Source organism: Elephas maximus, chromosome 3 (assembly GCF_024166365.1).
Source record: "Elephas maximus indicus isolate mEleMax1 chromosome 3, mEleMax1 primary haplotype, whole genome shotgun sequence".
In the NCBI taxonomy this organism is placed as follows: Eukaryota; Metazoa; Chordata; class Mammalia; order Proboscidea; family Elephantidae; genus Elephas; species Elephas maximus.
This window is the reverse complement of record NC_064821.1, coordinates 32,646,156-32,663,500: the sequence shown is the minus strand read 5'-3', so window position 1 is coordinate 32,663,500 and position 17,345 is coordinate 32,646,156. Positions and strand designations below refer to the sequence as shown.

At 56.0% G+C, this 17,345-nt stretch overlaps 1 protein-coding gene and 1 long non-coding RNA gene across 4 annotated transcripts in view; one reads left to right on the top strand and one right to left on the bottom strand.

Moving 5' to 3' along the window:
- RFX1 (regulatory factor X1) overlaps window positions 1-17,345 on the top strand; it is a 34,505-nt gene that overhangs the window by 13,046 nt on the left and 4,114 nt on the right. For 2 of the 3 annotated variants that reach the window (XM_049877097.1, XM_049877099.1), the window contains exons 3-13: window positions 2,881-2,990; window positions 3,200-3,283; window positions 3,864-3,971; window positions 5,172-5,288; window positions 6,259-6,354; window positions 6,713-7,105; window positions 7,841-7,935; window positions 13,402-13,771; window positions 15,301-15,482; window positions 16,275-16,394; window positions 16,494-16,609. In XM_049877097.1, the coding sequence (XP_049733054.1) occupies window positions 2,881-2,990; window positions 3,200-3,283; window positions 3,864-3,971; window positions 5,172-5,288; window positions 6,259-6,354; window positions 6,713-7,105; window positions 7,841-7,935; window positions 13,402-13,771; window positions 15,301-15,482; window positions 16,275-16,394; window positions 16,494-16,609 (1,791 nt within the window). The remainder of the gene's footprint in view (window positions 1-2,880; window positions 2,991-3,199; window positions 3,284-3,863; window positions 3,972-5,171; window positions 5,289-6,258; window positions 6,355-6,712; window positions 7,106-7,840; window positions 7,936-13,401; window positions 13,772-15,300; window positions 15,483-16,274; window positions 16,395-16,493; window positions 16,610-17,345) is intronic. The other variant, XM_049877100.1, reaches the window with a different exon arrangement.
- On the bottom strand, window positions 3,965-6,278 carry LOC126072272 (uncharacterized). Its single transcript, XR_007516482.1, has 3 exons — window positions 6,082-6,278; window positions 5,066-5,365; window positions 3,965-4,297 (listed from the first exon to the last, which is right to left on the bottom strand). It is a non-coding gene; the product is annotated as an uncharacterized LOC126072272 (long non-coding RNA).

Here is a 17,345-nt window from a genome sequence, read left to right as displayed (position 1 = left end):
CATCCGGCCCTGGCGCCAACCCTCTGCTGGAAGGTACTTTGAAGGTGATATGAAGAAGCTCAAGTTACCCACCAGGAGCAAGACTCTAGATTTATAAAACCCTGTCATCAGAGGCTGCCAGAGCCTCAGGTGGCCAGCCTGCAGGAGGATGAAGCCCCCCAAGGGGCTCGGACTGGCTGAAGAATGGGACCCAGACCAGCCTCCTTCCCTGCTTTCTGTTCATCTGGGGTTCTTGGGAATCCTTGTGTCCTAGAGAGGGAGATGAAAAGTGTTAGTCAGCATCCCCAAGTGCAGATGGGGAGACCAGCTGGGGCAGAGAAGGCCCAGAGGCCCCTTAGAGAGCCCCTGAGATAACTCGTCCCCAGGAGCAAAGGTGCAGGAGAAGGCACGGTCACCCTGGCCATCTGCAGGAGGTGCCTGGGGCCCCCCTGCCTGAGCCTCCCAGTCCTCCCTCCCTCCCTCTGAGGAGCTTGAGGCCTTTAAGGATGTGAGCAGATCTAGATGGGGAGGGGGGCAGGGCGGCAGGGACAGCCCACTCGGCAGAGATGCTTGTCAGATTCAGGGACAGGAAACCAGCTGCCTCTTCCTGACTCATGACTTCAGACAGCGGGGCCCTGTGCATGTCCCAAAGTGCAGAACCTCAGACAGATAGATGCAGCCGTTTGTAGACTCCATGCCCCGCCCCAGCCCCAGCCACATGCAGCCACACACGGGCAGGAAGCTCCACGAGCAAAGCGTTGATGGAGTCTTACCGGCCTTCTGTCCTTGTGGTGCACCCCACTGTGCCCTCCTGGCCTGGCAGGTGGGGTTTCTAGCCTTGAGGGCCACCCCAGAGGCAGGAGACTGGGACGAGACTGCTTCCCGCAGCCTCCTGTGCCTCAGACAGCTGATAGCAGGCAGTTTCCAGCCCCCACCTGCTGAGGGTCCCACTCCAGGACCAGCCTCAACATTTTAGTCATAGCTCTCTTGGCCCAGGAGGTGGCAGGAGCCAGCCCCCACCTTGCTGCCCATGTCAAACCAAAACACTCCATGGGGCCTTCTCTCTCAGGCATCACCCCCTGGGTTGGGCCTGGCTCCCTGTGCCTCATGGACATCCAGGTGTGCAGACCCTTCATGTGACACAGCTTTATTGGGCTTCTTCTGGAGGGGCCAACTCAGTGAGGGCCTCCTCCCTCGTGGCTCAGGGAAACCTAAAGGGAATGCAAGGGGAAGATTCCAGCAAAGTGGAGACTGCAGTGGCTGCCCAAATGACTGCCCACATGTGGCAATAGGGAGACTGCCCCCCATCTGCCTCCCCATGTACTCTGCACTGGGCTTGGCCCTTGAGTTCCTTGCACCCTCTGGGCTAGCCCTCCTGCCCTCGGCAGGCCCCTCTCCGTGTGCCCTGCTAATAGCTGAGGCCCCCTTTCCCCTGTCGATGCCTCTGGGCCTTGCACCGTCCCCATAGGCCCTGGGGCTCACTGTGCTTCTTGTGCCTGTGTACCTGTACCTGCCACACCACTGCCCTTGGGGCCTCAGCCTGGGCATGACCATTGACTCCCAAGTGCCACGTGGCCCTGTGTCCTGCCTGCCATTGCCCAGCTGGGTGGCCTTGGGCAGGTCACTTCTTCTCTCCTGGTTGCCTTATTTGAAACTGGGGAATGAAAGTTCTCACCCTCTGGCTGCCCAGAAAGACTGAAGCGTAGTGCCAGGTGCATTAGAAGCACTGTTTAGGGTCAGCTTCTGTGACTCTATGGCCTCGCCAATCCTGCTAGGAGTCATGTAGCCCCTCACTGAGCCCACAGGAAGGGTGGGTGGGGCGCCCTGGATGGGACAGGAGGAAGGGCAGGCACGGGGGCTCCCCCCACCCCTACTCTGGCCTGTGGCACTGCCAAAGAGCAGGCCAGGCCACATGGGACAGGGAGATGGGTGGCATCCCAGCTGGGGGAGTAGCTCCTGGCTGTATCCTGGGGACACTTGCCCCCCTACCAACATCCCCCCTCCCTGTTAATCACTCAGCACAATGTGCGTGAAACTCGACCTGTGCTGCCGATAGCATCACAGGGACCCAGCCTCGCTCCCAGCTCCGCAGGCTGCCCAAGCCTGGAATGCCCCACTCAGCCGTGCCACCGGGAGGGGGTGTTTATTCCAAGAGGGCAGGCAGGACCTCTGGATCCACCAGGGGGATTAGCTCCCCAAGGTTGTGGGTATAAAGCTGCCCACGCACCCTGCTGTTCTCTCAGAGCCAGGCGAGGAGCACTGGGCAGGCTCCCCTGGGCAGGGCAGTGGACGGGTGGACAGAGATAGGCGGGTGGGCTGGTGGGGCAGGTAGGTGGGCTAGTGGGCACCATGTTCTATGACTGCCTCTTCTCGGCCACCTGTCAGCGTGAGTACCTGCCTCCCTAGCGCCAAGTCCTCCCGAAGACGGGGAGTCTGGCAGAGGACAGGGTGGATGGCAGGACACTGGGTGAGGCCTTGGGAGAGACCACTCCTCTGACCAGGGGTCATCGCGGGGAAGGTGGCCCCAGACTTTGGTCCTCCCATGCTGCCCAGATCCCGGGTTGGACGGGTCCTTTGCACAAAGCCTGTCCGTTGGCAAAAAGGGTCCAACCCTCAGGCCTCCCCTGTGTCCAGCTCCTCAGTTACCCTTTCTGGTCAGGCTTCAGGACGAGGAGGGGGTAGGGGCTGCTTTTAGATGCTAAGGCTCCTGGGTCCTTCTGGCTCCCACCGCGCCCTGCCATATGACCCCTTGTTGGGCTGCCCAGGGAGCAGGGAAGACTCCTGGAGAGTCCTGGCCTCCTCATGGGATCCTGCTTCAGCATGTCATCCCCTCCAGATGGGCTCAGGGCAGGGGAGGGGCAGCATGCCAAGCTGACTGGTGACCCCCCTTGCCCCCAACAGAAGGCGCCATGAGGGCCAGTGAGACCGTGTCAGAGGCCAGCCCAGGCTCCACGGCCAGCCAGACTGGAGTCCCCACTCAGGTGGTTCAGCAGGTGCAGGGCACCCAGCAGGTAGGACATAACCCCTTTCCCCAGAGCGGGTGGGAAGGCATGTGCGGAGGCAGCCAGGGTGAGGGTGCCCCCCTCCCCTCCAACCTTCCTGCCAGAGCCATCTGCTCACCTGCTCTCATCAAGATGGTCAGCGCATCTGTCCTCCCACCCACCTGGGCTGGGCCCCTGAGAGGCTGACCTGGCCTGCTCCTTATGCCTTGCCCCCACAGCGGCTGCTGGTCCAGACAAGCGTGCAGGCCAAGCCAGGCCATGTTTCACCCCTCCAGCTCACCAACATCCAAGTGCCCCAGCAGGTAAGTCCACCTCACCTGCTCCTGCCCTGAACACTCTCCCCTAAGTCTTCCCTCTCCAGCATCAAGGACTTAGGGCCCATCCAGGGGCCTCCCCCAGCTCTGGCTGGCCACCTCCCTGGGTAAGAGTCAGGGCCAGTAGGGAAGAGAGGAACCACATGAGTTATTTTAACAGAAAATTAAGTGTTGGTAAGAACTGGTAGTAAGGAAGGTGGTTTGCAGGTCCAGCTCCAGCATTTGAAAGCAGAAAACTGAAGAGCCCATAGCCAGCGTGGGAGGGGATGGGGGTCTGTCCCCTAGAGGCTGCAGACAGGGTGCCGAGGTTCACACCTGCGTCCCAAATGGTGAGCACAGAATTGGATTCAGTTCTACTGGGTTTGAAGTCTAAGAGCACATTTCGTGTGGCCTCGGAGCGAGGCTCCCTGGACACAGGCCCAGTCTGGCCACTTACCAGCTCCAGGAGCCCAGGCAGGCATCTCCCCTCTCTGCACCTCAGGATCACTCTCTGTCACGTGGGGCTGATGATGGTACCACATCAGGGAGTTTAGTAAACCTGTTAGTAAACTGTCCTTCTCTGCTCCAGGCTCTCCCCACACAGCGTCTGGTGGTCCAGAGCCCAGCCCAGGGCAGCAAGGGCGGCCAGGTCTCCCTGACGGTCCATAACACCCAGCAGGTGCACTCGCCTCCTGAGGTATGTATTGTAGCCCTGCCGCTACCTCCACCCTTCCTCTCTCCCCAGTCATCCATGTGTTCCCAAAGGTACTTGGGGCTCCCTGCTCCTGAGCCCAGTTGTTCTCAGAGTCCTCCTGCTTCCCCCCACCCAATACTCCAGCAGACACCCTGATTTACCCTGGGCAGGAGTAATTTACCTTCCTGGCTCTGAACAGAGCGGCCCTGGGGCTGGGTGGAAATGGGCCTCGTGGCTTCAGTGGCATCTCAGGGAGCAAAGTGGGCTCCTCGTCCTTCCCCAGGGCAGGTGAAGCCTCCTCCAAGCACCCTCAGACCCCAAGGTGGTTTCTGGGGACCCACAGAGACAAACAAGAATGTCGGAGGCAGGCGGGCCATGGCAGCCAGGAACACAGGTGTTGGCATCGGGAGCTCAGGGTTGGATCCCCACTTATCCAGTCACTCCTGTGGGACTTTGGGCAGGCCCTTTGACCCTTCCGAGCACGGAGTTTGCTAACTGTAAAGGAGAGCTGATGATACCAACCAGCCCGCCGGGTGGCCGGGAGAGCTATAGACTGGGCACAGCAGGCCTGGAGGTTAAGGCAGGGCTCTGTCACGTGTCCAGCTGGGGCAGCACCAAGCCCCCCCGCAACATACCACCGAGTGGCCCTGGGCACAGCCCTTCCCTCTGTGCCTCACTCCTCATTTGGGAGGTGGGGGTGTTTTGAGGTTCCTTAGAGCAGGCCTGGTGGGAGTCAGCACGATACCACATCTGATGCTGCTGTGGTCAGTACTGCAACCTTTGAGAATCAGCCCCAGGAGAGCCTCAGGCTTGGGCAGCACCTCCCACCACTCAGAGCTGCCCTCAGGGGCATCTGGGCTTCCTTCTCCTGCCCTCCCTTCCTCATTTCAGGGCTTCAGGGCCTTGGCCTTGAGCACCAGCCCCTGTGACCATGGAGGCAACAGGTGGCCATGAGCCAAGGCTGGAGTCCTAGCCACCCTCACTCAACCCCCAGCCTTGCCTGGGGTGACCAAGGCTGAGGCAGGGAGTGGGTATGGGACGCATGCCCATTATCAGCCCCGTGGTTAGGACATGCCCCTGTTGGCTGCTGTCCTCACCAAACAGCTCTTGGGGACAGCCCTCCTGAGAAGGGTTGCGTCAGGGCTGGGTGCCCCGAGTGGTCCCGAGCCGGCCCAGACTGTGCTGTGTCTCCTTCCCTTTCAGCGATCACCAGCGCAGGCCAACAGCTCCTCCAGCAAGACGGCCAGCGCCCCCACGGGCACGGTGCCACAGCAGCTGCAGGTCCACGGTGTCCAGCCGAGTGTCCCTGCCACCCAAGAGGTGCCAGGCCAAGGCGGGCAGGGCTGGGGCGGGGGGTCCCAGGCAAGTGGCCTCTGGGCACTACTGGCCTATTAAAGCTGAGAGACAGGGCCCAGCCCAGCTTGCCACTCATGCCTTTGCCTGGCGCCTCCCCCTTTCCAAACTGAAAGTCCTTCTCTAAGTAAAGGCTTCAGCCTGCTAGGGCTCCATGAGGGCGAAACGCAGTCCTTATGGTAGGTGCTTCACACAGAGTAGGTGCAGGGAGCAGCTTCGAGAAACCACCATGGCCTCTTTGGGCCTTGAAAGGCAGCCTCTCATTTGCCCTGAGGCCAAGTCCTGGCTCACCCCTAGGGGCTCAGAGCGGCACCCCAGCATCCAAATCCACCCCCAGCCTACCCATAGCAACCTCTTAAGAGGCCCCGCTCTGAGGGTAAGAGGCAAGGGCTGTCTGCCATCTGGGTGTTACCCCTCAAGGTGTGGGGGTCCCGATCCCTGAAAAAACCAATTAAAGCCATAGACCTCTTTCCCCAGAGGAAAGCAGAAATGCCACCACCCTGGAAGGATTCACAGGCTAGTCAGTCTGCTGCCCTGCACCAAAGCCCCTCTGGAACTCCAGACCTGGGTTCACCACTCCAGCTGTGTGGCTCTGGGTGCTCCCCCCCCGCTCCGGCTATGTGGGCAAATAACATACTGCAGGTGGGCGACGAGATAACCCAGGGCTACAGCCTGTAGGCGCAAGCCCCTCAGTCAGCCCCGGTTCCACCTTAGCTCTGCCACGCCTTGTCATCCTCTCGTTGCTAACCTGTTTCCTCACCTGTAAATGGGCGTTCCGGGGTGCTGGGCCTGGCACAGCGTAGGGCTGCTCTCTTCACTCAGCCAGCAGAAAAGGCTGGCTTCTCACAGGGTTGCTGTGAAGATGACAAGAGCTGTGTACCCAGGGGCTTGCTGCATTGCCTCGTCCTCAGAGTCTGCCTTGCCTCTCCCTTCCCAGAGGTCTGTGGTCCAGGCCACTCCGCAGACGCCCAAAGCAGGGCCCGTGCAGCAGCTGACTGTGCAGGGGCTTCAACCCGTCCATGTGGCTCAAGAGGTGTGTGTCTCCCCCACCTACCTGGGGGAGAAACTGGGGCCGGGGAGGGTGTAGGTCTGAGGGACCATAGGGAGGGGATGGAGCCCCTCTCCCCATCCACCTCAGCCACAGACCCTGTCCTGGACCCTTTTCACCCCTGACACCTGGCAGTTCAAGGCCCAGGTTTTGCTCTGAGAGATCTGGATTCCAATCCCACCTCTTTGTTGTGTGGCCTGGGGACAGTTCCTTCCCCTCTCTGAACCTGGGCGGGAATTTTCGGTTGGGCAGCTGTGTGAGGTCAGCAGCCTGGTGGGCGGCGAGGCCTGGGCCCCGCCCGCCGCGCCCCGGTGACCCCTCAGTGTCTCTGTTTGTCCTCCAGAGCTCAGGCAGTCAGTTTCCCGCTAGGAAGGCAGAGCAGCAGGAGCCCCGGCCCACGCCGCCGCCGGAGCCGCCGCCTCGGAGGCCGGGCGCGCTGGCCCCAGAGCCGCCGCCGCTCCTGCTCGAGTGCAGCGGCGAGGCCCCGCAGCTAGGCAGCCCCGAGCCGCCGCGGCTCCATTACCTGCCCGCCGCCGCGGTGCCCGCGGCCGAGCCCGGCGCGGAGCAGTGGGTGGAGCTGGTACGCGTGCTGCCCCCGCACCTGCTCCTGCCGCAGCAGAAAGTGGTCATCGAGCCACTGCCCGGGCTCCCGGCCCGAGCCAGCCCCGACCAGAGGGTCAGGATCCAGAGAGTCCCCCAGGTGCTAGTGTTCGGCACGGCCGCCACGGCCCTCAAAGTAGGTGGGGACAGATGGGCGGGGGCGACGGGCGGGCGGGGGCGGGATCCGCGGCTCCGGCCCGCGCCCGGCCCAGGCTGCCCCCCAGGCCCCCCCACCCGCAGGGTAGGCCCCCACTCAACCAGCCCATCTCTTGAGTTTCAAAGCCCAGGTCCCAGGCTCCACGCCTACAGCCTGGGTGGGGGTAGGGTGGGGTACTCAGGCCCCGCCCCTAAAGCCCTGTCAGAAGTTCTTTTTCTGCCCCACAAACAGGGACTCCAGCCCTGGCCCCAGGCTCTACCCCTAGTATCCTGTCCAGTCTCCAGGTCCCGCCCTTACAGATGTCCCCGGATGCAAACTCCCTCCCCACCCCAAGGCCCTGTCCATGGTCCCAGAGTCCTGCTTTAGCAATGGGCCGGGGCCCAGTGCTCGGCTCTGCTCCTGGGTCCAGCCTTCATGCCACGTAGGATGCTGTCTGGCTCCTCCGCTCACCTCGCCTCAGCCTCTTGAGGCTGTTGCCCACAGCCGTAGCAGGAGAATCCTGGCCACTCTCCTGATGCAACTCTTCCTGGTTCCCAGCTCTCTTTGGGCTCAGTCTCCGCCCTGGCCAAGGCCACAGCCCCAGGGCCTCTGTCCCCAACCCTGTATCCAGAGAGCCGAGGAGTGTAGCCTCCCAGCTGGGGAGTGGGGGTCCACCCCTCAGAAGTGGAGGGGAGAGGCCGGTCCCTGACCCTCTACCCCCTTCCCCCTGTCCAGGTGCAGCAGCTCCAGCAGGTGCCTGTCCCGCACGTGTACTCCAGCCAGGTGCAGTATGTGGAGGGTGGCGACGCCAGCTACACGGCCAGTGCCATGTGAGTGGGTGGGACACCAGGTGGGAAGGGGGTCCAGGACTGCTCAGGACCCTGCTGGGCTGTCTGCCTCCAAGGTGCTAGGTGACAGATGGGCAGGTGCTCCCCAGGGGTAGCCAGTGGCCTCCGGGAGGCAGAGGGGCCCTGGCAGGTCACCGAGGCACCAGCACAGCCTGGGCTCTACCTCAGATGAGCCTTGTTGTTAGCTAAAAATATACGTATATTTCTTTTAAATGCTGACAAAGTCGAACATTTCTAAGTGTTAGGGAATGTTAGGGAAGAAGAAATCTCCTTCACTCCTGTCCCCAGCTCGACCCCGCGGGGACGTTGCACCCAGTGTGTTTCCCCCCAGGGATATCCACAGCATAGAAAGCACCCTTTCTGCCAAAGTAGAAGCAGAGGCTGCTGCCATTTCTTCCCTGGACATGCAACTCGCAGCTCTCCCTCATTGTCCTCCTGTGTAATAGACACTGCCCTGTGCAAAAGCATGGAGAGCCAATTGGCCAGTCCTCACTCTGGTCGCTGCCGGTGGCACGGTATGGCATTTGTCCCAGGTGGAGGTCTCGAGCCCACACACTGCACCAGGGCAATTGGTGGGATCCCCAATGCCACCTCCCCTGTCCACCTGCGTAGTAGTAACTCCAGGACTCTAGTCATTGCTGCTGTCATTTTAGCTTCTAGAAGTTTAGTTTGGTTTTCTTTGCACCTGTCTGTTTTCATCCCATCTGCCCACCTTGAGGATGGACTGGGAGTAGGTTAGCTCATGGTATGATGAAGCCCTTTAGGTGTGATGCTTTGGCCGGATCTGAGGGTGGGACAGGCTTATGGTGTCCAGCACCTCACAGTTCTGCCACTGTTCTCAGTGCCACCAGCCTCAGAGCCGGCAAGTGGTGAAACAACACATTCCCCAGAATGCCCGAGCTGCAGGGGCCATAGAGGGCATTCCAGAAGAGCATCCCGGATGGTAGAGGCAGAGCAGGGCACTCCGAGTCCTGAGCCCAGGCCTTGGCTGACCCTGCTCGAAGTCCTCCCCAGTCATATCTGTCCTTCCTTGAATTCCTTCCTTCATGATTGTGGCACACATAATCCATACAGTTCATGGTTTCCATCAGATTCTGTGTGTGAAGTGCCTGGCAGCAAATCCTGCTGTTGACTCTGTCTTTGTCTCTCCCTCACAGTGGAGTGTTAACTTTTGTCGGCCTGAGTCCTCCGCCCTGGCCAAAGGACATGTCCAGAAACGCACACATTCATTTATTCACTTGCTCAGCAAATACCTCCTGAAGCAACATTTTTTGAGCGGTCACTGCATGCCTGGTGCTGGGCTGGACCTCACCATGTAGGGGCAAGCCGGACTTGGTCCTGACCGTAGTGGGGGGTGGAGCCGGTGCTGGGCCTGCTCATGGTGTCAGTTGGTACGGTGGGTGTGGCCTGGGCACTGTGATAAGAGCCCAGGCCCTGGCACCACCACAGCTGACCATACCTCCTACCACACCCCTCCTCCTTGTTGCCCACCCCCAGATGCCTGCCAGCCCAATCCTGCATCCTTCCAGTCCACTCCATGGTGCCTGAGCCAGGCCCCTGACTGGTCTCCCTATCTCTCTGCATTTTTTAATTTGGTTTTGTGATTTTAATCAATAATATATTGTTGTTATTAGGTGCTGTTGAGTCAGTTCTGACTGACAGTGAACCTGTGTACAACAGAATGAAACACTGCCCAGTCCTGTGCCGTCCTCACAGTCATTGCTGTGTTTGAGCCCGTTGTTGCAGACACTGTGTCAATCCATCTCGTTGAAAATCTTCCTCTTTTTCACTGACCCTCTGCTTTACCAAGCATGATGTCTTTCTCCAGAGACTGATCCTCCCTGATAACACATCCAAAGTATGTGAGACGAAGTCTCAGCATCCTTGCTTCCAAAGGAGTATTCTGGCTGTACTTCTTCCAAGACAGATTTGTTCATTCTTCTTGCAGTCCGAGGTATATTCAGTATTCTTTGCCACAACCATAATTCAAAGGCATCAATTCTTTTTCTGTCTTCCTTATTCATTGTCTAGCTTTCACATGCATATGGGGCCATTGAAAATATCATGGCTTGGGTCAGGCACACCTTAGTCCTCAAAGTGACATCTTTGCTTTTTAACACTTTAAAGAGGTTTTTTGCAGCAGATTTATCCAATGCAATATGCATTTGATTTCTTGACTGCTGCTTCCATGGGCATTGGTTGTGGATCCAAGTAAAAATGAAGCCCTTGACAACTTCAGTCTTTCTGCCGTTTATCATGATGTTGTTTCTTGTCTATTTGTGAGGATTTGTGTTTTCTTTATGTTGAGGTGTAACCCATACTGAAGGTTGTGATCTTTGATTTTCATCAGTAAGTGCTTCACGTCCTCTTCATATTGGAGGTTGTTAACGAGTCTCCCACCAATCCCGATGCCCCGTTCTTCTTCATATAGTCCAGCTTCTGAGATTATTTGCTCAGCATACAGATGGAATAAGTATGGTGAAAGGACGCAACCCTAATGCACACCTTTCCTGACTTTAAAGCACGCAGTATCCCCTTGTTCTGTTCAAACGACTATCCCTTTGTCCACGTATAGGTTTTGCATGAACACAATTAAGTGTTCTGGAATTCCCATTCTTCTCATTCTTAGCCATAATTTGTTATGATCCACATAGTTGAATGCCTTTGCATAGTCAATAAAACACAGGTAAACATCTTTCTGGTATCCCCTGCTTTCAGCCAAGATCCATCTGGTGTCAGCAATGATACCCTTCGTTCCACATCCTCTTCTGAATCTGACTTGAGTTTCTGGCAGTCCCCTAACGATGTACTGCTGCAATGGTTTTTGAATTATCTGCAGCAAAATTTAACTTGTGTGTTATATTAACGATATTGTTTGATAATTTCCACATTCTGTTGGATCACCTTTCTTTGCAATGGGCACAAATATGGATCTCTTCTAGTTGGTTGGCCAGGTAGCTGTCTTCCAAATTTCTTGGCATAAATGAGTGAGTACTTCCAGTGTTTTATTCATTTGTTGAAACATCACAATTGGTATTCCATCAATTCCTCGAGGCTTGTATTTTGCCAGTGCCTTCAGTGCAGCTTGGAACTTCTTCCTTCGATACCATCGGTTTTTGATCATATGCAACCACCTGAAATGGTTGAAAATCGACCAGTTCTTTTTGGCACGATGACTGTGTATTTCTTCCATCTTCTTTGGATGCTCCCTGTGTCACTCAATATTTTGCCCATCGTTGTTGTTGTCGTTAGGATCCGTCGAGTTGCTTCTGATTCATAGTGACCCCGTGTACAACAGAATGAGATACTGCCCAGCCTTGCACCATCTTCACAATTATTGCTGTGTTTGAGCCCATTATTGCAGCCCCTGTGTTAATTCCTCTCCTCGAGGATCTTCCTCTTTTTGCCGACCCTCTACTTTACCAAGCATGATATCTTTCTCCAGGGACTGGTCCCTCCTGATAACATGTCCAGGGTACATGAGATGAAGCTTTTTTGCCCATAGAATCCTTCAGTATTACAACTTGAAACTTGAGTTTTTCTTCAGTTCTTTCAGCTTGAGAGATGCCCTTCGTGTTCCTCCCTTTTTTTTTTTTTTTAGGTTATTTGCATCTTTAACTTTATTCCTTAATGCCAAATTATTTTCCCAAGTGAATATACCAATTTATATCACCACCAGCACTGCATAAGTGTTTCAGCTGCTCCATACCCACACTTACAGCTTTATCATTGGACTCTTTTTTTGTTGTTGTTGTTCTTCAGGTGAAAATTTTTTGGTTTTCTAACTCCAGGTCCTTCATTGTAATACTTTGTCTTCTCGAGCTACCTTTTGAAATCTTCTGTTTAGCTCTCTTATTTCATCACTTCTTACATTGGCTTTAACTTCTCTGTGTACAAGAGCAAGTTTCAGGGTGTCTTCTGACATCCGTTTTGGTCTTTTCCTTCTTCCCTGTCTTTTTAACGACCTTTTGCTTTCTTCATACATGATGATTTTGATGTCATCCCACAACTCATCGGGTCTTTGGTGATAGGTGTTCAATGCGTGGAATCTATTCTTGAGGTGGTCTCTAAACTCAGATGGGATGTTTTCAAGGTCATGCTTTGACTCTCATGGACTTGTCCTAATTTCCTTCAGCTTCAACTTGAACTTGCATATGAGTAATTGATGGTCTCATCTGCAGTCGGCCCCTGGCCTTGTTCTGACTGATGATATTGAGCTCCTCCATCGATATTGAGCTCCTCCATCGTCTCTTCCACAGATGTAGTCGATTTGATTCCTGTGTATTCCATCTGGTGAGGTCCTCATGTAGAGTTGTTGAACAAAGGTATTTACAATGACTAAGTTGTTGGTCTTGCAAAATTATATCATGTGATCTCTGGCATTGTTTCTATCATCAAGGCCATATTTTCCAACTATTACTCCTTCTTTATGTTTTTTTTTAAAAAAATACTTAAAAAAAAAAAATGAAACCAAACCCACTGCCGTTGAGTTGATTCCTACTCATATAGGGTTGCAAAATCAAAGCTGAGTCCCATGATATCTAGTGAGACACTGAGCATGGTATCCCTGCCAGTCACCTCTCCCCTGTGCCCTCTACCCCATGGAGGACAGGCATGCGGGTCAAGCTGTTGACTCCCCCCCCCGCCACGCCATCCACACCGTCACCACCTTTTTTTTTTAATTTAACAACATGTTCTAGAGCAGGACAGTTGGGCCTTCCTCGTTTTCTTTTACACCTGTGCAGAACCCACCATCATTTCTGTAAAGCCACTAGAGAGGGACCTGGGGTGTCCTGGTACCAGGAGCAGGGAGGGCTGTAGTGTCAGCCTTCAGGAGCGGGGTGGGAGCCAGGTCCATGGAAAGTGCCTCAGCACACTTGTAGTCATTGCCAGATGGCCCCTCAGGGTGGCCCCATATTTAAAATCAGAATCCTCTTCTCCCTAGCACCCCCGTTCCTGCCTCTTTAACCCCTCAGCGTGCACCCCCTGTGTTGTACCCACTATTCCTGTTTTGTACAGTGTCCAGTCTGTCTCCCCCACTAGGATGTCAGCTCCCCGAGGGCAGGGACTTCTCTCTTGTCCACTGTTGTGTCTGCGGAATTGAAATGTGTGGCCTATTGCAGCCTACCAGTCCCATCCATCTCAGTTTCCTCATGTCTCTGTGGGGACAGTGACTCCTGTGTCAGGTGGCAGCTCTGAGGATTGGATGGAAACTTGCCATCGAGCACATGGGAGGGGGCTGGTCCACTGGAGGGAAGTGTTGATTCTCTTGTTCTGTGCCTTTCTCGGGGCTGGCTGTCCTAGGGCTAAGGCTGGGCAGAAGCCCAGGGTCCTTGCTGTCCTGGGGCTGTGGCTGGGCAGAAGCCAGGGTCCCGGCAGTCTCCCCACGCAGAAGCTGGGTCTGTCCTTAGCCCTCATCCGCTGACTCTCCCTATGCTTCTTCCTCAGCCGCTCCAGTACCTACCCTTACCCTGAAACGCCGCTGTACACGCAGACAGCCAGCACCAGCTACTATGAGGCTGCCGGCACGGCTGCCCAAGTCAGCACACCTGCTACTTCCCAGGCGGTGCCTAGCAGTGGCTCCGTGCCCATGTACGTGTCTGGCAGCCAGGTCGTTGCCAGCTCCACCAGCAGCGGGGGCAGCGGCAGCAACAGCAGCGGCGCTGGCAGCGGCGGTGGTGGCGGGGGAGGTGGCGGTGGCAGTGGTGGCAGTGGCAGCAGCAGCAGCGGAGCTGGCACCTACGTGATCCAAGGCGGGTACATGCTGGGCAGTGCCAGCCAGTCCTATTCCCACACCACCCGTGCCTCACCAGCCACCGTAAGTGCCTGGCCCAATCCCCTGATAAGGCAGGCCCAGGGAACCCTGGGTGGCAGGGTGGGCAGTGGGCACAAGAATTTATGGTCACTGGCATCAGCAGCAGGAGACTGTCACAGGCGCCAAAGTGCTCACATGCCAATGGCTTGGGATTGAACCCACACTGTGTCGCCTGGGACAAGTTACTCAGCCTCTCTGGGCCTGACACTCTTAGAGGGGTGCCCATGGACGTGTCATCTCCTCCAATTGTAAGTGATGATGGAGGATAGATAGCGAGAGGAGAATGAGGCAGGGACTATGGGGCAGAGAGAACAGCCCAGAGGATAGCTCTGCGTCTGTAAGGCAAGTGCCACAACCTCCCTCTCCCCAGAGGTGGCCACCCCCAATGGTCCCCTCACCAGCTGTGTGATGGTGGAGTAGGTCAGGGCCTGGTGGACCTGGGGTGGTCCCTGCCCCTGCGGAGCTCAAAGTTGGAGCAGTGGCATTTCTATGTTTATAACTACTGCCCTATTGCATTGCGACCCAAGCACACCCACTTGGATACCCAGGCGGAGCACAGAAGATGGGACTTCCCTTAATGCCCACAGTCTACCTTCTGTTGTTTTTTTTCTTTGGGATGCTGATCGGGACCCACCCAAGTGATTTCATGACCCCCTAGTGGATCTGCACCCATAGATTGAAGCTGGCTGCGCCAGCACAGTGCTGTCCAGCAGAACGTTCTGCAGTGATGGGATGGTTCTTTGTCTTTGCTGCCCACTATGGTAGCCACTGGCTGGCCACATGTGGCTCTTGAGTGCTGGAAATGTGGCTGGTTCAACTGAGGAACTGAAAAAAATTTTTAAACTATTTATTTTGAAATATGTATAGGCTCATCATTTCATACCGTGCCCGTTGCCATCAAGTCAATTCCTGTGCATGGATTCATAGGAAGCTACAGACATAGGACAGAGAGGACCTGTGTACCCTTCACCCAGCTTCCCCCGCTGGTTGCATTTTATATAACTAGGGTAACTGTAGCACAACATGGAAACCAGGAAGCTCACTTCAGTACAGTGTGTGTGGTTCTGGGTCATTTTATTACATGTGTGGATTTTTGAAACCACCACCTCAATCAGGATACAGAGCTGTTCCTTTACCACAAAGATCTCTTTCCTGTTACTCTTTCAAGGTCACGTCCACCTTCCTCCCTCCCAGCATCCCTAACCCCTGGCAACCACAAATCTGTTCTTCATCTCTATGATTTTATCATTTCAAGAATGTTGTGTAAGTGGCATCATAAGTATAGCATGTGACCTTTAGAGATTGGCTTTTGTCACTAATCATAAATTAATGTAAATTTACATTCAAATTGCTGCAAGTGGCTAGTGGTGACTGTATCGGACAGTGCAGTTCTAGATCCATGAGCTTCAGGTGCTGAGGATGATAAGGATGTGATGTGCCTTATAGCTTGGTTTTAAGAATCACAATCGGAAATTCAGAACACTTCACAGCAAGCAACTCTCATTACTCTCCCGGCCCCGGTCTGTCCCCAGGTCCAGTGGCTCCTGGACAACTATGAGACCGCTGAGGGCGTGAGCCTGCCCCGGAGCACCCTCTACTGTCACTACCTGCTACACTGCCAGGAGCAGAAGCTGGAGCCCGTCAATGCCGCCTCCTTTGGCAAGCTCATCCGCTCGGTCTTCATGGGCCTGCGCACACGACGCCTTGGCACCAGGTGGGCCCATGAGGCCGCCCCCACCTTGAGTTACTCATAGGCTTCAGCTGCCCGATCAACTCGCTGGCCCCACTGTAGCCCACTGACCCCTTGTGAGGGTCCTCTGACACACCAACCTGCTCCCACCCCAGGGCCTTGCAAGGCTGTGCCTTCTTCCTGGTCCCTGGTCCCTCCCCTTCCTGACACCCTGCCCTTCGCTGCTTTATTTTTCTCCATTGCACCATCCAGCACACCTTTCATTTTACTTATTGCCTTTGTTTATGATCTGTCTTCCAACACTGAAATGTACCCTACTTGAGGGCATGGCGGGGGGAGGGCGCTGCACACAGTCAACGCTTAAGCAGGGCCTTCGAGTGAGTTCATGCAGGAAGGAACGAGGCACTGCTGGGATCCCTGTCCTGCCGGCCCCTGCTCACCTCTCAGCTCCAGGCCCCAGCTTCGGAGTTGGCTCATTCATGCCTTCAGTTGTTTACCCATGCATGGATGTTAGAGGGTGGGATGAGGAAGAAATGGGTCATAGAGGCAAAGGGCTTAGAACAGCGCTGGCGTAAGTCCCCAGTTGTTATGACTAGCCATCAGGAAGTCTTTACCAAGTGCCCTGCCCCATGTGGGGGTCAGGGTTGAGGTGTGAACAGAGCCATTGGCCAGTGGGAGCCTCCCCCATCAAGCACTGGTGGCTCTCAGGGTAGGGCCCATGGTCTCCATTCAGCTCCCAAGCAGAGCTGAGGTAAACGTGGTGCGGGGCTCCCATGCCCTGCTCTGCCTAGCCCTCACCCTGTGCCTCCCTCCTAGGGGCAACTCCAAATACCATTACTACGGCCTGCGCATCAAGGCCAACTCACCCCTACTGCGCCTGATGGAGGACCAGCAGCACATGGCCATGCGGGGCCAGCCCTTCTCACAAAAGCAGAGGTAGGAGAGGGGCCAGGCCCCACAAGGCGGGCAGGGAGGGGTGGCCCCAGCCATCACCCACCTAGCCGCCCACCCACCTGCCCACCCGTCATCCTCCAGGCTCAAGCCCATCCAGAAGATGGAAGGCATGACCAACGGTGTGGCCGTAGGGCAGCAGCAGGCTGCCGGGCTGTCGGACATCAGCGCCCAGGTCCAGCAGTACCAGCAGTTCCTGGGTGAGGGCCTCCCTGGTTGGGGTGGGGCCCAGGGAGGAGTCTTTGGCTCCAGGAACGTGTCCCCGGGCCAGGAGAGGCAGTGATCCCCTCGCTGTTTTCCCAAAGCATAACAGGGGTCATCCCCTGGGGGTGGGGACTCGACAAGATCTGCCTTAAGGGCCCGTGAGTCTGGCAAGACCGTCGTCCCTGCCTTGTAAGGGGCGAAGGCTCCTTTCCAAGGTGAATTCCCATTAACACCAATGGGAGGCATTTCTCTGTGTTACTGAGCCCCCACATCAACCCATTTATGCAAAACATATTCCAAATCGCCTGTAAACAGACACGTTCACTTGAATGGTTCAGGTCAACTCCTACGTTGTGACATAACGGGGCAGCTCCTTTCTGTCGTGAAGCCTCGTGAGGGCTACCGCCTTCGCCGGTCCAGCCATCCACAGAGGGAGCCTCCATAGGTCAGAGGCTGCTCACCAAGAAGGTGTGCACGGGATACTCAGCATTTCTAGAGATGAATTTCTGAGAACAAAAAGACCCAGAAAGCAAAAACCAATCCATGAAATAAGCAAAGCCCAAGATGCAGCCACCAGACGTCTGCAGCGCTGCTCATACGGTGGTTCCTGTCCGGGCCCTCACCTGTTGGTCCTCATAGGTGCATCATCATCTGAGGGAGGGTGTGAAACCACACTCCTCAGCAAGTCAAGGCGCATCCTCGGGGTGACTGTCTTTGCTTGTCCCCCACTTC